Source organism: Leuresthes tenuis, unplaced genomic scaffold (genome assembly GCF_036924035.1).
Source record: "Leuresthes tenuis unplaced genomic scaffold, fLeuTen1.0.hap1 SCAF_12, whole genome shotgun sequence".
Taxonomy (NCBI): domain Eukaryota; kingdom Metazoa; phylum Chordata; class Actinopteri; order Atheriniformes; family Atherinopsidae; genus Leuresthes; species Leuresthes tenuis.
In genome coordinates, this window is record NW_027325366.1 from 21,256,810 (window position 1) to 21,280,052 (window position 23,243).

Sequence of the window (23,243 nt, forward strand, 5' to 3'; positions counted from 1 at the left end):
CTGTGAAGGAACAGTGCGGAAAGAGAGGAGTAGTGGGTTACAGCCCTGGAATGTGTGCGCGCGCCCGAACCCTCTGTCGTCGTCGGCCACGGCGCTCAGCGCAGACAGACTCGGGTGCGCGCGCAGCCCGCGGCAGGTCTGGAAGTGCAAAGAGGAGGCAGGGAAACATTGCTGGAGCGGGGAATGATGGCGGTGAGCAAGAAGAAGGAACAAGTTTGATACTTTACAACTGGGATCGTGGACGATCTTTCGGCACCCAACACGATGAAGCAACGAGGTGAGAGGCTTAGAAAGTTGTTAACCTATGTCCAGCGTTCTGTATAGACGCAGTGTTAACGTTTTCAACGGTCCGTGCTTGATATGCCACAATGAATTGTTGAGAATGAGATACCAAGGTTCAGGCTTATTGAACTGTCGGCCCAGTAAGTTGAACTTTGTTTCGCTTTTTTTGTCAGTGGTTGGCGTCACCAGCAACAGTAATTAAGTTTAACCGGTCGATTTAGGTACCGCAGAATATCATAATTGAAGTCAGTTTGGAGATTAACAAGTTTGGTTTATCGTTAGCTTACGCTAGGAGTTCGACAACTATCCAAATGCATACAAACGGCTGTGCACGCGACGTTAACCTTCAAAGTTGCTAGCCAACAGTCAGTTAAATGAACGTTACGTTGTGTTTGAACGTTACAGACTGTTTTGGTTTAATTATAGAAACGCGTTTTACGTCTAAATTTATTCGAACGAGTAACCTTGCTTTTGTAAAATAGCGACTCAGAGATGTCGCGTGAATATATTAAGATGTTTTTCTTTTCTCTACTCCTGTCTTTAGATTACTTCGCATGAGTTGAGACAGCCATTCTCCAGAAAACCTCCGACCCATGGCACCGTTTGTCTAAAAGTTGTGTTGTAGTTCTCCATCCAACTCTTTAACAGTCCCAAAAGCTGATCTTTAGAATTGTACTGCTGCCATCAACAATCAAGATGATAAAAGCAGAAAGCAAAGGAGGGGACAGGAGCCTAAGAAGCGCGTCCCCTCACAGAAATGCATACAAGTCTGACTTCCATGCCATCAAGTGCTCCTTTGATGGGCCTAAGTCTGAAGATGCCTCTAAAACATTTGCAAATGGATCCAGTGACAGCCGGGAGGACTCAAGGGGGAGGCCTTTTGGAACCAGAGTGAATAAAATAAAGAACATATTCCTACAAATGGATGGTCAGCAGCAGGAGTGCCAAGAAGGGAAAGTGACTGTAAAGTCTGATATTCCACAAGTTTCTCCACCGAAGATGCAGTTTCCAGTCAGTTCCAGAGTAAACTTCAACAGTTCTGCAAGCCCAGAATCGCTTAATTTAGACAAAACACCCAAGGGAGAGGATGTTGAGATTGACAAAGTGGCTTTGGCAGAGAAGTTTTCTGTAACCAGAAAACTCTTTGAAAGGGGCATTAAAGAGCAGCCTGTGGTTGAAAAGCAGTCTGCAAACAGAGTAGTAAATCGTTTATCTCTTGGAAGTGCGTCTGATGATGGGAAAAGTGCGAGAAGGGTATCAGGATGCTCAGAGCAAACTCACGGAGCGGCAGCTAAAAGTTGTTCAGATGAGATGGCTGATGGTGAAAAAAGGCAAACGTCGAGAGTGCCACTGAATGCAGGGCCAATGTCAAAGAGGTTGGAAAATTACATGGTTGAGAATGACTTGGAAGACAACAACACATCTGCTGGGAAAGGAGTAATGGTTTCTGCTAAACAGCACAGTCCCGCTGAACACATTCAGCCTACCTCTCCAGCCAGAGACAGCTCATACAAACCTACTTCTCCTGTAAAAGAAACATCTGACGCTGCAACTAATGTCACCAACAAAAATAAAGACAGCAAATCTGCATCTTTGGGGTCGAGTTTTGGGCTGAAATCAACATTGCCAGCATCCAAATCTATTTCTTCGACAACTGACGCCGCTCACAAGCTCCTCCCACACGAGGAAACTATGCCAATTATCCATAGCAGCAAGTACTCCTCATCTGTTGATGGGTTTATTCGGACATCTGTCAGTGGGGATGAAGCCAAACCATGTAGTCCACCCCCAAAGGACATGAAACAGCCTTTTCCATCAACTGGTGGCTTTCAGAATGCCAACAGGGCCACGTACCCTGAAAAAGCCAAAAGCAATGACGATGTAATAATTAGCCCTACTGGGGACAAACCTTCCAGCCAGACTTCATCGCTGCATGCCAAGGGGGTGGGCATGGTACGGGCTGAGCTGGTAGTGGTTCAGAATGAGTCCTCAGATAGTGAGGAGAATGAGGATGAGAACAATGAAGACGACGTGTTTGAAGAACAGAAAGAGAAACGGCAGAATGACCTGAAAAGAGCCTTTTCACCAGAAAAACAGAGCTTTAACCAAGCTCACCAGGTCATGTCACGAGAGACCACAAAAGACACACAAAGGGTAACGGACACCGTGGATGAGGGCCGAGTTCTCGAGGATAACAAGGAAATCGCACTGAAAAATGAGGGAGTGGAAGACTATTTAGTTGGGAGTCAGGATGGTGAAGATACATTTGGTGAAGATGAGGAGGCAGCAGAGGAGGAGGTAGATCAGAGCGTTCTGGATAGAGCCTCTCCAGTGGTGTATGGCATTGAAAATAAAGCATTTGTGGATGACAGAGATGTAGACCAGGTCCTTAGGGAAGAGGAGGAGGAGGAGGAAGATGAGGAATATCAAATGTATAGGGAATATGATGACTGTTATGAGGCCCCCGGTCTGTCAGATGAAGACGAACCTCCTTCAAAGAGAAGAATCAAGTTCTCCACAGATCCCATTTTGGTAAGTATTTTGTGTTGTTTGCCTTTACTGATGAAACGCCTGAAAGATTTAGCACTGCACCTTCATTATAAACCACCGTCTCACTGACTCAGCGATGGCGTCTGACCTGGGTGTTCCCTGCAGACACACAACAAATTAGTGGAAGATGAGAATGAATGTTGTCATCTGGTATGTTCACGTCACCGTTGTCGCACTATACAATCAGATGAGCTTTTCCACTGTTCAGAAAAACAAACCAGACCATGGTTAATATCATCTTGTTGAACAGCAAAGCAGGTAGTTTGATAGCTTATCTCCCGAATCTCATTGGAGAGGAGGCAGAAGTTTGGAGGCCAGAGGCAGTTGAGATTTTGAGGTATTTTTGTATATAATGTCGAAGTTGCAAAGAGCCTATGAGAGCGGGACCACAGTTGAACAAGACCTGCAGTGAGGTAAAGACGGGAAACTTTACTGTATAGTACAAAATCATGACCACTTCTCAGCTGGTGCAGAGGGGCGGTGCTTTTACTAATTTCTCCTCTAAATTGAAGTTTTCTTTTCCTCCTTTTCCCCCCATGGTTTATCTGCCTGTCTGTTCAGTAAAGTAGACAGTTAGTCACTGTATTGTACTTGATCCATACTGCAGGTTGCTCTATTTGGCATGCAGTAAATCTACGAGTTCCACACAGCTCTTTTCTGCTTAGATATTTGATACATTCCCTCCCTTGCTTGCACTTGTTGCACACCACTATGTGGTAATCTTTTAGAGCCATTTTAGGAAGTTTTACTGCAATTAAAGTAGATTTGCAGATTCTGTGCTATGTGTTACCTTTTGCAAGGGTGTTGTTTTCAAAAAAGTGACTCATGTGCTTCTGTTGCCTGTAATATTATCTCCAGGGCATAAGAGAGCAAGCATTTCAATCAACAGCTCAGGCATTTAAGTGTCACTGAAATAAGGCTCACATTAGATCAGATTAGATCAGACTTTCACAATGATAAAGACTTATTGTCTGCTTTGCCATTTTGTTTTTGACACTGGTATAAGCTCTTTGGATACTGCCACCTGTTGTAAACACTGTCAGCTTGTATTTTAGTGGAATTAGCAGCAATATTTTCCACTACTGATATTCCACCATGGCCGTATCTAATCAACATTTTGCTAAAACGGAGGAAACAAATCACTCCCGTGCATTTGGCACAGCTTGCGAGCAGCTCAGTGTTTATCCAGGCCTTAAAATGTGGTGTTATCTCGGGGTGTTTCCCCCCCCAAAAAATAATAAAATTCCCATCCCAGTCATCAGGGGGTCCTGAGATAGGGGACTTAAATAGCAGTTGCCTAAAGTTGACCTATGACAGAGACAAAATGTACAGTCACATATCAACATTAAGCTGTACTGTCTTCTCTCTGTATCAGCAGACATACTCTTCATAACTATGATGAGGGGGATTCTTCCTACCAAAAAAAAAAAATGGTTAATGAGTTTGCATATTTATTAAGATTGCAAGTTGGTGTGTGAAAAGTATTCACATTATTTGCTAAACCTGACCAAGTGCAAAACTGAAATATATTCACTTCTTTACCTTATAAAAGACTAGAAAAGAAACAAGTTGTTATTTTTGAGACGACTGGGTGGTGTTCATAATTTCTGGTGTAAATGGACTTTACTCACTGATTATCACAAAAAAATCTATTAATTTTTGGTATTTTTTGACACCCTTTATCAACTGGCTCCGGTGAATCACTCGTATTATTCTGAAACCAATTGTGATTCACTCTAACAGCCAGTGGTAATTTTTTTTCATTTTATTTTTATTATTATTATTAATATTATTCCCTGGAACATTTGACTGAGAAAGTAAACTAATCTTCTTCTTTTTTTTTTTCCATTCATGTATGCATGAGTATACGTCATACAGTATTTCACGGGTAAAAACTTGTTTCAGCTTTTCTAAAAGCAATAATCACTTTCCACTTCTTCTAAGGTAGAAGTGGAAAGTGAATGCAAAATGGGGCAAATGGTGAGGAGAAGTTGATGAGCAAAAATCTTTTTTTGTTTACTGTATAAAAAGGAGAATGTAGTGTGCAGACTGGAAAGCACACACACAGCTTTTGTAAAACCCTGATATGGGCCAGTGTTAATGCCTTGGGTTCAAGGTGAGGTGGCAGGAGTGTTTAGTCTCACAGATTTCCCTCAGCCACCATCTCTACCTGTGTCTGTGTCTAACCAAAGCATCCCACCAACAGTACGTCATTTTCCACAGTCTGCTACCGAGAGCTGATGCTGGGATTGAATTTGCACGTGAGTTTTAGGCGACAATGAGAGAGGAAGGTCTCTGTGCTGCTGGCCCACAACAGGATTGGGTCCCCGAGTAACCCAAGTCTTCTTGACAGAGGAGATGTGGGGAGGGGGGTCTTTTTTGTGAAGGAGAGGAGACTTTCAACATGTATCAACCTTATCAGGGTTGAAAAGAAAAACTTGGATAAAGAGGGCTTCTGAGGCAGTGGAGCCAAATATTGAATGCTTACTGCTGCCAACAATCCCTTTGGGACTCAAAATGTGCATAACAGGAAAAGAAAATGTTTGTTTTTTGTCATTATTTTAATTATTTTGTTTTTTAAGACTCATCGGCATGTTTAGTAACACAATAATACTTTAGTAGGTCATTTGAAACGCTGCATTCCCATTCCTGCTGTGTCAGTATTTAAGCTTGTGATACCTTCTGGCTGTGTGACAATTATAAATATGGCACCTCTGCTTATTCACTTTCTAGAGAAGTGCAAGTTACACCCAGAACTGTAACTTTGGTGTGAACCTGCTTGCTTTTATCCAGCCCAACCCCTCCCTCTCAGATTATTTTTAGCAGTTCGTAGGTTTGCGACTAACCTGACGCTCAGTTTCTCTGCACCTTTTCAGTGTGGCGAACGGGTCGAGTTATTGAATGACGAGGACTTCCTGCTGTAGGTGTGTTATCTGCTTATGAACAAAGGCTGCACGGTCACTCTCAGAGCAGTTATCTTGTGGGCCTAAAGAAGTTGGCACAGGATTTTTTTTTTTTTAACACGACATTAGGCATGTTAATAAAAACAATGGAGTTAACTATACCAGAAAAATGTCATAAAACAGGATCTGCACCTGCTGCATTGTTTGCTCTCTTGATCTCTTTTTAAGCATATATTTCCTTCTCTTAGTTTGGCTTCCTGTGTGCCTGCAGTAAATGTTTTTTTTTATGATTTTAGTGCATGGTCTGTGGACATTTCACCTGTTTCTGGTAGAGCGCAGTTTTGCCAAGCCAGAGGGTTTTGTCATTTTCCAGAAATGTTGTAAACCTTGATTTCAGTCCAGTAGAACAGACCCCCCCCCCCCCCCCCCCTCGTTGCTTCTCTGTCTGTATTTTAGGATAGCTGTAAGTATAGAAAAAAAAAGCTTCTGCCCTGCGTTTAAACAGTCCCCTCGTGTTATGCTTCTCATTTCCTTGCTGAGATGGATCGTCTGCCTGGAATGCGCCCGACTTGGCTCCACCCTCATCTTAACAGCAAAGAGGATCTGAGCTCCCCTCTGCCACCTGGGCCAGACAGTGACAAGACATTGCAGAATACTAATGCAGTCAGCTCAGTGCTGTTCATTAAACGGACACGTGCGGGATGAAGTCTAAGGCTGACTGCAATTGCTTTGAGCGTTTTGATTTTGTCCTTACAGACAAACACATCTGAGAATGTTTGCCGTATCACTAAAAGTTCAAAGTTTTAGCAGCTCTGGCAAAGATCAAAATACCTTTTGTTGTCCATTTATAGACAAACCGGTGAAACCTGTTTAAGCACTGCACTTGTTTTGGAAATTTGATGCGGTTCTTTGACTCCACCTCTCCCCACTTTTGGTCTTACATGAACACTTTAATGTTTGATGATGTTCATGAAACATGAACTTTGTTGTATGGGTTGACAAATTGCTCAGTGGCTAATGTAGAGGGATGTTTTTTGGGTTAAAATGCCTAACTTAGTTCAGGCGATTGCAGGACTTTTTTTGCTTGCAGGTTTTTTTGAAAGAACTCTGAGAGAACGGACATATTCATGTTTCCATCGGACCTTTTTATGAACATTTTTTAAGTTTGCGATGTAGACGGCTCGCAGTTTTTCCAAAAATCTAAATGTCGTGTCATTCTTCAAATATATGCTAAAAAATAAAGAAATGATAAATTACAATGAATCGTTTTAGTGCAACTAGTTGCAGCGTTTATCAGCAGATAGCCGGTTTCTAGAAGAAAACATATTCCAGACTTACAGATGGCAAACTTGTGTTGTTCCACACCAATGAGGTCTGCTCTGTGGATGTTATCATTTTGTGTTTACACCACCTGTAATGTACCTTTGTAATCTACTACTGTGTCCTGGGATTTGCAGTCTGTTGGTGTCGGCTCTACGTTGTGTTGCTCGGTTCAGGAGCGCACACAGGAAGTACTACAGATATATATTTTTCCTGGTGTGTTTACCCAGGATCTAAAACCTGGGCTCCACGCCTTGTTTCCTAATTACTCTGTGATCTGTGCTGGCTGCCACCCCTGCCCATGCTCATTCTCACAGCATGTTTTGATTTGTTGTCTTTTTGTAAGCTATAGTTTACGTTACAAGTTCCCCAATCCAGTGGTCAGCCCTTGTTTTTTTTGGGGGGGGTTTCACTGGCAAGCGATTTCTCTGGTTTGCTTTTCCCCACAGCTGCTGACTCATTTCCCACACTGGTATTTGGTTGTATGGAGGGGAACGAGGGAAAGGATGGAAATTTTCATTTTGGGTGTGGGTATGTGTACATTTGTGGATGTAAGCTCACAAAGAGTAGAGAAACCTCTGCAGTTGTAGAAGATAAAGAGCCCACACAGCTCGCTGAGAGCTATGTCTCTGGAAGAAATGGAGAGACGATGCCATTTATGGTCTGCTGATCCATATCAAGGCCCGGTGATCAACAAGAGTTAGTTAAGGGATAAAACTGGGATGTGTCAGGAAAAAAGAAATTCAGTTTAAACTTGATGAGTCATTGTTACTTATTTGTTGTGTGATGAAGATTTTTTTTTTTTCCATTTCATCTATTTGTTGGACAGTCGAAACGAGGATCTAAACTTTGAGTTGTGGTGTTTTTAAATGGAAGAATGTAGTAAACAGATTGACTTCTTTCTTTCTTGCAAACAAGACAGAGGCGGAGTGGTTAGGTTTCAGTAAAGAACAGAACATTGTTTGAAAAAGGCCTGGTCGCCTGTGGCAACAGGAAAGTCAAACATGACCGATCAAGGGAAGGTAAGGGGGGAGAAGAACAGTTAATACCATGGGATAGGATGCAGCAGTGCTGACTATACTCTATTAACCTACATTTGCAACGTATAATTACTAAAGTCTCCAAAGTCTAAACTCCAAAAGCATCTTTTTATCCTTGATGACATTTTTGTCTGCTCTAGTTCTGTGAATCCATTTTTAACGGTATAAACTGAAAACAGATAGTCTTTGTTATACTTATATTTGGGAGTGTTTTCAATTTGTCTTGAGTAGCTTGTTGGATGCTTTTTCACTTGATTTGTAATTTGCCAAAAATTGTGGTTGGTGCGGTTATTTTTTCTCTCTGTTCCTACTCACTGCGTCAAGTTATCAGATAAAAGCTACCGTTAAGACATGCTATGGTGGTGGAGCATGCTCTGTGGAAATACTGCCATTACAATGACACTTGTTGGGGTTAGCAAAGAGTTTGATGTGATGTTGTTCTTAACAGGCCTTTGCCAGCTGTGGCAGCAGCCACTAGTGGCTGCACGTCCAGTCAGGAAGTTGCCAGAACAGCTGCCACAGTCTTGGTGTTTGGCTTCCTTGTGATATGGTCAGATTTGCATTGTAAAGTGGAACGATTCAAGCATCTGCTGGAATGAATTGAGTTTCAGACTTTTAATTATATGTTAATTTGCATTAATGGCGAAGGTTTTTTTTTCAGTGGCCTCAAAATGAGAAAATCTGTTCATTTTGACAGCATTTTTTTTCTTTGAAAGAATCAGGTTGATGGAGGGTTGAGGCCCCGTGAATAGCATTCCTGTCTGTGCTACAGAGATGCAATGGAATCGACACTCATGCAGCGTCTAATCTTCCTTTGTTACATCCATGACTGGGATACCTGCAGAGATCACCATACGAATACTCTGACGACAGCGTGTAATATTCACTTGGAAGCAGTCAAAGTCATTCGTTTTGATGGACTAAGCAAATGGCTCAGTGAGTTATTCTGGAAAATTACTATCAGCACTATTTTGAGCTTCATCCAAAAGCAACACAGTGAGGAGACAGAAAGACAGCGAAAGAGGGAGGTTGTTTGTGGTTAATTCCTCAAGTTTTGACGTGCTGCAGGATCGAGACCTCAGGCTGTTGCCTGCGGTGGAAATGTTTATTTGATTAGATCATGCAACCTTGTGGTATAACTCTCAATCAGCATTACTCTAATTCCATCATCTTGGATGCATCTTAAGTATTTTGTTGGAAGTTACTCGTGGGAAGTTGCTTGTCAAAACCTGTGACAACTTTTTCTTTCTTTCTTTTCCAGGAATATAAAAAGGAAATGCATGGATCGGTTAAAAAAAACATGCATCTATTGATTTAATAGTTGTGTTTGACCTGCAAGTTTAGATTTCGATCGGTTTAATTAGAAACTTGAGCTCCTGTTTAGTTCCATTTGCAAAAGCTGACATTTCCATCCTACATGCACAGCGGAGTCAAATTAGCATGCTTGAAATTTATTCAGTTATTGTTTAACTTGAAATGCATTATTTATTTTTTTTACATTCATGCCAGAATCTTCATGACTCCGCCCAGATGAGTACTAACAATGGCCAAGCTGAGGGTTTATGTTGGTGACCCTCTGTGGGGTTCATCCCTATAATCAGGCATTAGCTCCTGATGGAGTCTGCTAAACTCTAATCTGCTCGCTTATCAACATTTCAAATACTTTATCCAGTATTTCAACTACTCCCGATGTTGTTTTCAGGGAAAAAATGATTTTGCACTTTAAGGTACAGCTGCAACGCTTTAAGTGCTCTTTTTGTGTCTTTAGCACACCGTAAAACATTCAAACCCTAGTGTGGTACAACTTCTCTCCCTTTTTCTGTGACTTTTTCAGCAGTTGCTTATCGCAAATATAATTGACTGGGTTTTTTTTGTGCTGGAGATGGTCTCAGCGTTTCACAACTAGAAATGCGATAATGGTGGGTGGAGTTGGGAAGAAGGTGTGTCGAGTCCACACAGGAGGCTCCTGCCTCCATGATGCAAAGAGAGAGGCTGTTGCTGTGGTTTGTTTACAGCATGTGGAGGATATTGGATAAGGCTCTGAATGTTTTAATCAATACTACACTTATCTACAGTAGCAAAGAGCAAGTTGAAAGCAACGTACAGGTCAACAGAACAGTCTGGACTCTGAACTTACTTGCATGCTCACTCACTCACTCACGTGGTCTCATTTTGCAGTCTTCCATAGATTTTCCTTCAGGGCTTGAGGAAAAAAGTCTCTTCAAGAAGTTTAGAGTGAATACAGCAGACATGTGCGTTTTCATACTCTACGCCTCTTGAACCTTTTTGGAAAATTTTAGGACTACGGTGCATGTGTGAGAATGACTTCAGTCAACACAGATGATGTGCTCTGGCAAAATCCCTGAGGCAAGTCCCGCCAGGCCAGGACCTAGTGATCATCAGTGGTACTGCACCTGGAAGCATGATGCATCGCCTCCACAAGTGAAATTTAGCGAAAAATAGCTGATAATTCACAGAGGCATTGATTAGAAGTGCATCCTTTTCCCCAGTGAGTCGTTTGAATCTGACCCTCGTCAATTTTACCCTATTACAGACCCTTTTTATGCAGTTTAGAAGCCAAAGTTTTAAAATCTCTCTCTATGTCCTGTATTTGTTTTCAGTCCTGAGATGAAGGTGTCTCATGCCTCAGGCCCCGGGGATATTTCTCAAGGAACTAAGCAATTGCTTGATATGGTGGTAGTTTGTGTTTCCACTGGGGTCTAAAGTAGTGGGAAGATTATGTAAATTAGTCGGCTGTCAACCGGTAATTTGTCTGAGGAGCAGGTCTGAGTTGCAAGATATGGGAAATACGGTTTAATCTGCAGTAATAAAGGAGAAATGAAGCTGCAGCAGTACACTCAAATTGACACCTTCCTACAAGGTTCTGCTTGGATGTGCTTTTTTTATGTTTTATTGTATTGCAACAGCTGTGAAACAGAAGTTTTATTTCTCTGCTTTGCAGTTTTGTTTGTAAGTCTCTGCCCCGTGAGCGCACAGAGCAGCATGCTCGCAGGAGGGTTCGTCCAATGTGGCGCTCCGAGCACAGAACTGTGATGAGGTCATGTTTGACCTTCCCTATATGCTCAAAACTGCTTAGTACAGATTGATTTCTGAGACAGCGCTAGTCTGGTATCTATCATCAGTGCTATTCAAGGTAAATAACACAATATTGTTTATTAAACAGTAAGCTTGGTTCTAAGTGCAGGACAATGCCTGTTGACTGAAGGTTAATTTAATAAATGTTTTTTCTTTTCTTCCGACTTTCTTTTACTAACGATGAAGATTCCTGTTGCCTCCAAATTATTCATCTTTGCTTCATCCTCTGCTTAGTTCTTCCCAGCTGTGCCCTACTTTCCACGCTGCTCATGATCTCCTCTTTTTTTGCGTTTGTGTTCTTTGTAATTGCTACCAGAAGACACTCTTTGAGACGCGTCCAGCGCTTTTCGAAGCCCGTCTGCAAACTTCACAACTTCTTAAAACTCAAAACAGCATATTTTGGGAATTCCTCCTCTGCTTCAGTTTAATCAACATTTAAAAAACGGTCATGAGGCTCTTTACAGCTGGACAGCTAAAGATTAAGCAGCTTTATATGTTCAATGAACGAAAGAGGGAATTTTAGTGTCGGTGGTCCAAAGCGTCATCTGTTCCATAGCAGCTGTTAAAATGGGCTTTAGTGATGCATTATTTTCCCTAGCAAAGGTCAAAAGTGTGAGTAATGTGTTTGACATCCTTGTAAGGACTTAAATGGTGCTGCATTGAGACAATGCTTTATATATTTTGATCAACACAGGTGTTCAGTACCTTTTCCAATGAAGACTACGACCGACGCAATGATGATGTCGACCCGGTTGCAGCATCTGCAGAGTATGAGCTGGAGAAGAGAGTGGAGAAGATGGATGTTTTTCCTGTGGAGATTGAGAAAGGTGGGTTCAGTAAGATAAGATTATTGAGCGAGTTAAAAATAAAAGGAAAAAGGAACATTTTAGAAAGGTTAAAAAGTCGTATTGCAACACAAAATCCAATAATATCGAGTTATTTTATTTAATTTTTCTATAAATTTTTTTGTATATTCTTTCATCTAAAACCTGGTTTTCATCTTGCATGAACAAGTCAACATAACAAGGACAGTTTTAGTCGCATTGAGCCTAATCTCAATATGCACCTTGTCAACATTATACATGTGGAGGATTCAGCTTGTTCTTCCTGCCTGCTCTTTAAAGTATGCGTGATTTCTCTGTCACCAGGAGAAAATGGGCTTGGTATCAGCATCATAGGAATGGGAGTGGGAGCCGACCAAGGTCTGGAGAAGCTTGGAATTTTTGTGAAAACCATAACGGAGCAAGGAGCAGCTGAGAAAGACGGACGGTGGGCTTGTGCTTGAAACTTTAAACTTCAGGCTTCTGTGTCATGTAAGAGTTACTGGTAATGCTGTTTGAAGAACCTGGAGCATTGTACACAGCTTCACAATTGGTTGTGATACTGCGCACAAGGAATTCTTCATCCCTCAGGAGAGATGCACAACACAAACAACCCTATTTATTTATAATCTCAAGATGAAAGTGCGGTAGAATAGTTTTCTCTTTCTTTCCCTGTTAGCTGCATTGAAACGGTTGTATTTTAACTGCTGAACTAAAGGGGAGATGCATAACTCGGCAAAATAAATCGTCTGTTTCTCCAGGATACAGGTTAATGACCAGATAGTGGAGGTGGATGCTATCAGTCTGGTGGGAGTCACCCAACTGTTTGCTGCTACAGTCCTAAAGAACACTAAAGGCACAGTGAGGTAAGTTCAACTCCATCTCAACAAGACGTTGAACAGTGTGGGTTATATAAAAGACTTAATTTCAAAGCAACTTGCTCAGTGTATTAATTGTATGGCTTTCTAAATTACAAAAAAAAATGCAGGTTCCTGATTGGTCGGGAGAAACCTGGAACTCAGAGTGAGGTAGCCCGGCTCATAAGTGAGACACTAGAGCAGGAAAAGAACCAGCAGCAGCAGGAACACTTGGATGAACACTCCACAGAAGAGGTGAGTCAGCTGGTCATGAAGGCTTTGAAGAAGTCGGCCATTTCTCAGAGCAACACTGTATATATGCCATTATGAGGTGCAGGGTGGAAGAAAAAGATTCCCGTGTTGATGACTTGAAAGTGTTGACTCAATCAAAAATGATAATAGTAAGTATATCTAAGTAGGATATTATAGCCTCCAGAGCAAAATGATTTTGCAAGTCTGAAACTTGTTATTATGATTATGCTGATGTGGCGTGGAGCATTAACCCCCTGTACCACTCCCAGTCCAATCCCACTCAGCTCAACTTGGAAATTAGCAGCTGGCTTGTGAGTAAGCCATGTGTCACCGCTCTGCCGTGTTGGAAACTATTCATTCCGCTGCCATCTGTCTGCCAGAGTTGTGAAATGTTTGCCGAAGCTTGCTGAAGTTCAAGCCACCACAAGCCTACTGCTTCTGTAAGAGAGAGACTGAGCAGAGAATAAATAGGATTTACTGAAGCAGACAAATGAAAAGGCACAATTATCAGTGAGGAAGTGGATTCAGACTCTAATGGGTCTCTGGTGATGCAAAGCTGATGGCTCTTATGAGTTGCTTAGACATTTTTTCATGCTTATTGCTTTTAATGCTGTGAGCACGTGTAGCAAAGCTCCTGCTGCGTCTCCTGTAGGCGAGCCCACTAATGTTTGGATGAGATGTATTGATTGCATTATTCCCTCCTGACCGGGGTGAACATTGACTGAAAGTTGAACATATTCCAGTGCTCACGGTATGTGATGCCATGTGTGACATCATATTTCAGGAGGAGCGGTATGAGGAGGAGGACGATGATGACGAGGGAGTTGAGGAAAGAATTCTGGGATCCAATTTCTCTCCTGGGCGGAGCGTTGAGGTGTTTGAGCTTCCTGATTCAGAGACCTTGTTTATGCCAGCCAACATGAACAGCTCTCAGATGGCCTTCAAGTTTAAAGAGGTAACACCCATCATTATATGCTTGTTTGTGGTTTGTGTCTTTTTTACATTTGATATAACAAAATATTTTATTTTCAACGTTTCCCATAGCTGCAGCTCAAACACAGCATCACTGTAGCTGAAATAAATCAACTAAAGGAAAAGGTATGATCTCACACTTTTTTTCCCTTCTGAATTTGACCTCTCGTGACCTCTCATGTGACAGTATGCACATTTAAATTCAAAAGAAAAACCACAACTTTGGTGTAGGAAAATTAGTTTTACAGTGTCCTTCCTAACAGGCTTATACTCGACACGTTGACACAATGTGTGACCTAGATCTTTGAAAGGATTATTTAATACCAAACACAACACACTGACTGTCTGACAGCTCGCAGCCCATCTGCTAGCAAATGAATTGCATCAGACCCTAGTAACATGTCACCATCTCTGCACAGCTGAGGGAATCTGAGGAGGAGAAATCAATTTTGGAAGCGCGGGAATCTGCACAGGAGAAAAGAATTGAGGATAACAACGACAAGATCCTAAAGTTGGAGAATTACTGGCTGGAAGCCCAGGCTGTGTGTAAGAGTGTGAACGAACAGTTATCTGAGACTCAGGCTCAGTACGACAACCTGGACAAGAAGTACAACAAGGCCAAGAAACTGCTCAAGGACTACCAGCAGAAGTGAGTTTGTCTTAAGTTACACTAGACTTGGCTTATTCTTAGAGAACGTATGAAAATAACTGTGCAGGAGAAAATGTTTTACATTGAAATTTGAATATACAATGAGATGATTTCTTGTGATCATATATTTACATTCTGTGCAGTCTGGGTACACGTCTTTAGACTGAAAAGTGATTAGAAAGGTTATGGAAAAATAGCTGAAAAAGAGAAGACGGGATCTGGAAAGTAACATCCTCCACACTTTGAAGAGTCATGATCGTGATATTGTGTCATTATAGAAGCAGTGACAAGGCTGTTCTGTATTTTATTTCATTGGACGAAATGTTTGTTCGCACTTTTCAACGAGTAAAATGCCCGATTAAGAAAACATATGGACAGACTCGCACCATGATTGGACGGCTTCACTAACGTAAATTTTGTTGACTGAATTTAAGAACGTCCGACGTTATGCTGCGCCTCGGGTTGAATGATAACGATACAAGAACAATTTCAAGCACTTACAAAGGCCACATGATAAAAGCACGTTTTAAGACGGGATTTAAAAAAGCTTGTCTGTTTTTAAAAAAATAAAAAAAAGCTGAACTAGATAGACAAGTTCCTGAATGCTTAAGGCTAGAGAGAGATTTAGAGATGAGCAATGAAGTCTTAAAATCTACTCTAAACCTTACAGGCAGCTAGTGAAGGGCAGACAGGACTGCTGTCACATCAACTTCTCTTTGTGCCTGTTAAAATCTGACAGCATCATTCGGTTTAAGCTGAACTCTTTCACGTGCTGATACTACAATAAAGTATCACGCATTAGACCAGTCTGAACTAGATGAAACCACGGATAACCTTCTGTAGATCAGAAGGGGAGAGGAAAGGCCTGATCTTTGAAAGCTGCCTGAGTTGCACAAACCATGACTGCAGCACTTTGGTTAAATAAGCGTTAATGGAACAAATTTGAGTCCAAATTTGACACGAAAATTATTTTTGAGAGGGCGTCTAAGCTTGAAAAGACTTTACAGAGGTTACTGTTGCTGGAGCTAACAGGGGTAACTCTATATGTTTCTTGAATTGCGAATCATTGAGGTGCTTGTTGTGTTTAGGTTGACTTTATGTGGAGGCACTGTTACCAGCAGAGCTTTCATTTGGAATTGATGCAAATGTATGAAAGAGTGGAGATAGTGTTTTGTCGCTGTGCTGCTCATACAAATGACTAAATATTTAAAGGACTTTAGATTCCTGAGTCAAACTGTAATGAGGAACATAGCTACTGTGTTTAAATGAATGAAGTAAGCTTGAAACCAAAGAACCACGTTGTGTGTGTTTGAATGTCTTCAGCCAAAGCTGCATTCATCTCTTGGTTTGAATGACAACATTCATACTTGGTCTGCACAAACAGAGCCGTCACACCAGACTTTGTCTTAATTGAGCTAAACTTTTTAAGAGTAAACGCACCCTAAATAAGCCTAATTTTTGAAAATGCCATGCAGTTGATACAATACTTTACTCATGCTTTCCACGCAGACTTGATGCCAGACTTGTGACTTGTTTATGGAGAATATATCTTAAAGAAATGAAGCAATGCTGATGCAGTTTAGCAAAGCTAAGCACATTTCCAAAGTAAAAGTCTGATTGGAATCCCGTTTTCTTGTCTTCTCCCCTCAGAGAGATCGACTTTGTGAAGAAAGAGGAGGAGCTGAAGAAAATTCTTGATGAAAAGGACAAGTGGTACAGGGAGCAGCTGGAGAGCTTGCAGAACAGGGTAAGATTCCAGGTCAGAAAATAAAAGCCTGTACACCTGCAGGCCTTCTGGAGTCACTGACATAAGCCTGACTTTCTTTTTTCTTATTCCACAGATAGCTGCACTGGAGTCTGGAGGTGCTCCGTTGGTGAAATGTCAGCAGGGTCAGGACTCTGCCGCAGAAGAGAGACGAAGCAGCCAAGACTCCGTCACCAACACGCAATCTGTTGACTCACTGCTAGGTACAGGGGGTCGTGAAATTGAAATTAAAAACCGCCTTCACTGAAAGTCTTTAATCCTGTTAGCCTGCTCACGTGTTGTTATTTTTAAATGCCAGAGGACATATCATGTGGGTCAACACCACGCCTGAGCATTTCCTCATCGGGACAATAGTCCACCAACATGTGGGAATCAGAGATTCAAGCTGCCAGGGCTTTATATGTTGTAAAGCTATTAAACCAGTCCCATCAGTTTGTAGGGTGTGTCTGAGTCGTTGGAGCTGGCAATTGGGAGCCAGATTTATTAAACCTTAGCATTTAAAAACACCTTTGTAGCTGTTTGTTGAGCATATGATCTTTATAGTGTTCCTATGGCTGTTTTTGTTTATCACATCAATGCCACAAGTTTATTGTAGATTTCAGTCTTAGAATGTGATCAGCTTGCAGTCGAAGGTCTACAAAATCGTCCTCTCCGTTTTTACGAGGAACGCTCGTAAAAAGTTAAAGCTAAGCAAAGGACGCTCCCACAATGCAACGTATGAGATCATCTCAGGAATAATGAAGCAAAAGCCCAAACGCTGACCTCTTTCTGACATCTGTGACCAAACAAACGGGTTTGAAATAAAATGCAGCGATGTCTTTGTAGCTGTGTTAATCGTGGATTCCATGGAGGGAAAAAAAAAAGGAGAAACGTTCACTTTGGATGCATCATAAACTCAGGTGTGAAACCCCTGTGAACACTGCAATGGCAACCAACCAGATGACTCGTTTGATGTGCCTTTCTGTTCTTTCTGCCGTAGAACGAGACTGGAGTGAGTTGGTGCCTGAAACTAAGCTCTTGGACACCAGTGCCCACAGAGCGAAAGGCCAGCTGGCTCAGAAGGCCAAACGTCAGCCTCCATCCCGGAGCAAACTGAAGGAGAGCCTTGCTGTGGCTCCATGTCACTCTCAGGTCTGCCTGGAGCAGCTGATGCTGTTGAATTACTGTTGAAACATTTTTTTTCTCCAGCATGCATTCATTCCATTCATGCCAACTGAAAAAAACCTCCCATCTGTAGAAGGATAAGAGCACATGGTACCTTGATGTAGTAAAAGTAAAAGTGGGGATTTATACAGTGATGGTAGTTGGCAGGTAAAAAGCTGCTTCATTCTCTGGCTCGTCTCCTCTTTAACACATTTAAGAAACCATTACCATAACATACCAACAGATTCTAAACTACAGCAGAAAAGCAGAGTTCTGGAGTTCCATAAATAGCTTTTATCCGCTCTTCCTTGTATTGTCCCTGTGAATAATTAGCCTGGTCCTTGCAGGAAACTGAAGAAGAGGACGAGCAGGAGGAGCAGGAATCTGACAAGAGGCGGACGTCAATCCAGGAGAGCATGTCCCTCCCAGTCACTTCTTGCTACCCTGGGAACGGACAGAAAGATGATCCCGGCGAGGACAGAGATGCTTCCAGGAGTAAAGTGGAGCTTTCCAGCAGCCCGTCTCTGTCGCCATCAATGGGAGACAGTGTTGAAAGCAGCAGCAGCCCTTCTTTGTCCTCTCCAAAACACAGCTCCTCACCACATTCTCCATCCAGTTTCATGCGCAATGTGAAGAAGAGAGAGTCCAAGGGCAAGAGTAAAGAGCTCAAAGGTATGCAAGATCCTTAAGTGATGCCAAGAGCAGGAAGGCCGTCTCATGTTACTGAAATGGATGATTACGGTTTTGTTACAGAGGAGCCAAGCGAGCCTTCTCCGGCAGGAAAGCCCAAAAGACGATTTCCAGACTTTGGGTAACTTATCAGTTTTGTTAAAGTTCTCACCCTTTTTTAATTTCTTTTTTAAAACTAACTGAATGAATATTCTCGATGATCCAAACAGGGGCCTCCGGAAGTCGGGAGGCAAGGGAAAAAAACATGACAAAGAGGCGATGAGAGCATCTTTGGACAGCAGGTATTGTAATGCTAGCATAAAGTTGAATATCATTTGTAGGCGTATGAAAATGATTCATAAGTCATACGTTGGCCAACGACTTGGTTGGCGTTTTTCTGGGATTTGTTGTTTGAATTGCACATTGGCACATACAGTTACAGCTTATTTGAGCATCACAAAGACTTAAACGGGTTTCCTTTTGCTCAGGTGCACAGGAATTACAGCTTTCATTATTCTCGATGCTAGATCACGAAGTCGCGGTCGTCTAAGCGTCTACAACTGTGTCTTTCTCCTTCTCTAATGGCCAGGGGATCTGCAGAGTTACTGGAGGAATCTGGAGGGAACCTGTCTCCTGCGGACTCGATGACCTCCATCCCCACCTGTATGCCGTTCTCCTGGTTTGGAGACAAAGACAGGGACAGAGACAGAGAGCCGTCCTCCTCCAGCAGCAGCCTGCCGTATGCTGCGAATGACACGGGCAGTGAGCAAAGCCAGGATCGCAAAAATAAGGCAAGAAGTTCTCTGTAGATTCCTTAAAGAATAAAAGAGATGTGGGGAAAGACGCATAAGTATTTTACACCGCGCTAAGGAGATCACAAACTGGATTATGCTGAGTCTTTACGAGTTGTGCTGCCCTTAAAATTCTGGCAGAAGAACAAAAATCAAAGTCCTCCTGGATTGAACTTTCAGGCTGGAACTACGCAGTTATTAGAGGTGGGGAAAAAAACTTGAGTAACAGTTTCACTTTGTGTGTGCGTGGAGCAGCTACCGGAGCCCTGTCCACGGTGAAACTCCAGCTCAAGAGAGCTGATGAGAGGACAGAAGCAGTGCAACTAGAAGTGATGGTGCATATTATTTCACACCACGAGAGAGAAAATAGACGCCAACGTTCAAGTGTGACTGAGAAGAAAACCCAAATCTGTTCAAATTGTCCTCGCACCATTACAAATGAATCTAATGTGCAACAACTTTTGGAGGGAAAAGAAAACACTTTGTGCTGTTGGCGTCAATTTTTTTGCACGTATTTAACGTCACCTGCAAGTGTAGCAGAGAAGAATGTCGTGTCATGTCAGTAGCTGCCGGGGGCCCCAGATGAAAAGTTCCCACAAAACTGCTTAATGAGCGCAAGACTGGGGGCCTAATCTAGAACAGTGGTACTAAAAAAGAAAAATTTTCTGTTGCTGTGTAATTGATGTTATTTGAATCTTTCTGAACCGTGTTTCCTTTAAACAGACAAATCTCTCCTGGTCCTCTTTATTCAGTCGCTCGTTAGATTTGGTACAGTATACATGTTTTTGTTTCACCTTTGACCTTTAGATGGCACAGTAGAGCATCACTAACAACACTAGGTGTGGATGTGCAATTAGAACTCAAACATAAGAGCTTAGCTGTGACATTTTGAATGGCACATGAAATGATGAGCCGTCGACGACACAGTTGGTGCTTCATTAACTTGGGTGAAAGCATCACCCCAAACCTACATTTTGTGCAATTGGTGTTCTTTCATTAGAATCGGCACCGTCAGCTGCTGTAGTTTTGAAGGGTGATGACGTAGCTTTGGTGGCGGATTGGTCCTAGTTTTGATCTGCTTGAACGCTGTGCTGCACAGTAGATACTCACCTTCCTTCCTTCTACTCGACGACGAATCAAATCATCATAATCTCATAATCAATAACTCTGACTGCTGCCAGTGTGATCAGTAATCATTCGCCAGCATATTTGTAGCCCTTGTGGAAGCGTCACCGATCTTAACCCCACATTTATTTGTTTGCATCTGGTAGCTGAAGAAACTGTCTGTCTGGTGATGTGCAACTGTAGTAAATGCGTTCCTTGTTTCCACTTGTTCCAGAGTTTTTCAGTCATAGATGATTCTAACCCTGCCAGTCCCAGTTCAGAGATCTCTGGGTTAGTTGCTGAACCCAATCTGTCTGGGCGCTCACACACTTTAATCTTCTCTTCCAGCGAGGTGAGTGCTCTCCTTGTTGCACAGTCACAAAAGCTGTGTGGGGCGCCTTGATGCCACTGAAAGGGGGTATTCTCAAGCATGCCCCCCCTCTCTCATAGCACAGATTAAGCCATGAATGGAGAGACATAAGAGAGCAGCATGTGTGTGTGTGTGTGTGTTAAAGGAATTTATTTTGTCTAATATATAAGTCTTGTGGATTATCTTTTCCTCAGTTGGCTGTAACGTTAATGATGTATAGTTCTGCTTCTGCCTGCCTCAGATATTCCAGTTTCTCTGAATTTAGTCAGTTTTTGTGTGTTTCAACATGAAGACCTCGACATGCATCGTACATTATTTTTATTTTTATCTGCTGTCCCTGAACGCTTGTTTTCTCTGTGCCAGCTTGGGGAAAATGTACCGGTAGAACTTGTTCTACGTGTGCTTTATGTGTCGTCGTTAGTTTTACTTTTTATAGGCTCTGACGGCTAAAACGGCTTGACATTATTACACCCCCCCTCCCATAGAAAGTCCAACTTTCCCGCCGCATATTTTCAGTCTGTAAAATGCCGGCTGTCACTCCATTATTAGCACCGATCAGCGCTTATACACGTCACAGTGTTGCTTCAGGTGGCTGCTGAACCTTGTTGGTGCTCTACTTTTCCATTCTGGATAGTCCTTATTAGAAGAATGCCTTAAAAACCAATACACCAGGCAGCACTGACTAAAGCAACAGCAATGAGTTCAATATGTATCCGTAATGTCTGTTCTCTGTGTAGACGTTGGACGATGAACCGGCAGTTACAGGAAAAGAGTATCAGTGGCAGAACCGGCCAGTTTCTGAGTGGACCAATCAGCAGGTCTGTCACTGGCTGATGGGCATGAATATGGACCAGTACACAGCTGAATTCACAGCTAAAGGATTAGATGGCCAGCAGCTCCTGCAATTGGACAGCGACAAGCTAAAGGTAAGAATGAGGCGCTTGTTAATAATGAGGCTGAAATGATGGCGTACTGTAGTTGGAGGTGGCTCTTGCTCCAGAGAAGACCACATCAGCCTGTTACTGCCACCTTCTGGCCAGAGCTGGGTTTTTTTTTCTTCTAATGATTTTTGGCTGAATTTCATTATTTCAGCTCTGAAGTGAAATGAAAAAATATCACACGACTAAATGGAGTGAAACTATCAGACTGCTGTACATTTGTTTCACTTGTTTGTTTTTTTTTTGTTTTTTTTTCAGGCTCTCGGTGTGTCGAGCCAGAGTGACCGTTCAACTATAAAGAAGAAGCTGAAAGACATGCGGAAGGCCCAGGAAAAGCTGGAGAAACAGCGGGAGAAAAAAGAGAAGGAGGGTCGCCGCAGCGGGAGACTGCCGCTCCCAGCTGACTCTGTCTGCTGAGGTATCAGCTCTGTGCTCTGAATCAAGGCATCCCATAAAGTTCATTGCCACGCGGAACTCTGAGAATTAGTATTTCGGCCACCTGGTTTCATGTGACCAGCCCTGTCTCTTGGAACCTGTCGGTCAGCTCGGGACCCTTGAGTTTTCACGGCTCTTCTCCAGGTGCTTCGGTATCTCTCCATCGTCCAAACGCGTACACGTCGGATTAATTGACGACTCTAAACCGACCCTTGGTGTGAATTTGATTAAGAATGTTTGTCTGACTGTTGGCAACCTGCCCAGTTCAATCTGGGACTGACTCCGGCCCCCAGTGCTCCACAGGAGAAAGGGGGGCTCAGCTGATGACTGAGCTGTGATGTCACACTGGCCTTCAGAATCGCATCCGTGCTCGACTGAGGTGCCAGCTGTGATTTACTTTTTTTTTAAAAAATCATTCTTTTCTTCCACATAATTAACTTTTTTAACGACACCACGGGGAATGTTCATTTACACATGTGACCAACATTAATATTCTAACATTTTTACCACTAAAAAGCTAGAAGCTACAATTATAGAAGTCTGTAATCGGATATCATGTAGTTCCTGCAGATCATGCACACATTTACCTACAGAAAACAAATGTATACTGCTTTTTTCTTTCGTTTCATTTTGGTTTTTTTAAGCATTTTATATATTTTTTTGCTGAAATGATTTGCCTGATTCCACGTTTAGCTCTTTGCAGGAACGGTGACTGTACAGTTCAGATAAAAGCACTATATTTGTCTTTTAAGCTTAATGGGTGACAAGGTTTTAAATGTATAAATGAGTTTTATACATGTGCCTGTTAACTGCATCTTTTTCTTTTTTTTACCTAAATTCCACCGTTCGTTTTATATTATTTACATTTTTCTACTAAGTAGAATAGCTAGAACGTTGATTTTTGCTGAAAGAAAAAGCAACAAACGGATCGAGGGACCAGATGAAATGCTGCTGCGCCGTCCACGACTCAGGCTCCATGATCGCTGAGACGCTCTGTGTAAATGCACCGCTCCTTCAGACAGAGGAGCCTACGACCAGGGCTCGTGTGCGAATGTGAGAAAGTTCAAGACGGAACCGAAGGGCTTCCTTTGTTCTTCTCGAGCACGACATGTTGGACTGCAGGGAAACCGTCAGAGAAGCGACTCTTGGTACATCCAGCATCAATAAACTAATTTTCACTTTACGTGGACTTGCGTTGTGTCTCTGTCCAAACGCCGACCTCCGATAGGAAAAAGCAACTTGCATGAATGGCTGTGAGCGCTGTTAATCGATACATTTTTGCTGCA

At 42.4% G+C, this 23,243-nt stretch overlaps 1 protein-coding gene across 2 annotated transcripts; it reads left to right on the forward strand.

The window, feature by feature from the left end:
* ppp1r9ala (protein phosphatase 1 regulatory subunit 9A-like A) lies at nt 1-23,140 on the forward strand. Of its 2 annotated transcripts, XM_072397042.1 has the most exons (20): nt 1-277; nt 827-2,814; nt 11,886-12,018; nt 12,340-12,460; nt 12,774-12,878; nt 13,001-13,124; nt 13,906-14,076; nt 14,166-14,219; nt 14,513-14,742; nt 16,393-16,489; nt 16,584-16,710; nt 17,487-17,638; nt 17,998-18,322; nt 18,404-18,461; nt 18,550-18,621; nt 18,909-19,110; nt 19,834-19,878; nt 20,450-20,566; nt 21,322-21,510; nt 21,781-23,140. In XM_072397042.1, exons 2-20 carry the CDS (start codon nt 979-981, stop codon nt 21,937-21,939), a joined length of 4,317 nt encoding a protein of 1,438 aa, XP_072253143.1. In that variant the 5' UTR covers nt 1-277; nt 827-978; the 3' UTR covers nt 21,940-23,140. The 2 variants fall into 2 exon arrangements, with proteins under 2 accessions (XP_072253143.1, XP_072253145.1); XM_072397044.1 differs by lacking the exon at nt 19,834-19,878 and having other exon boundaries at nt 2-277.
* The last annotated feature ends 103 nt before the right edge of the window (nt 23,141-23,243 follow it).

Excerpts from the sequence above, each read along its gene's own strand:
- ppp1r9ala (XM_072397042.1), top strand. The coding sequence starts at position 979 with ATGATAAAAGCAGAAAGCAAAGGAGGGGACAGGAGCCTAAGAAGCGCG. Across the intron at positions 13,125-13,905 it reads ATGAACACTCCACAGAAGAG|GAGGAGCGGTATGAGGAGGA; the intron begins GTGAGTCAGCTG and ends ATCATATTTCAG. Across the intron at positions 16,490-16,583 it reads TGGAGAGCTTGCAGAACAGG|ATAGCTGCACTGGAGTCTGG; the intron begins GTAAGATTCCAG and ends CTTATTCCACAG.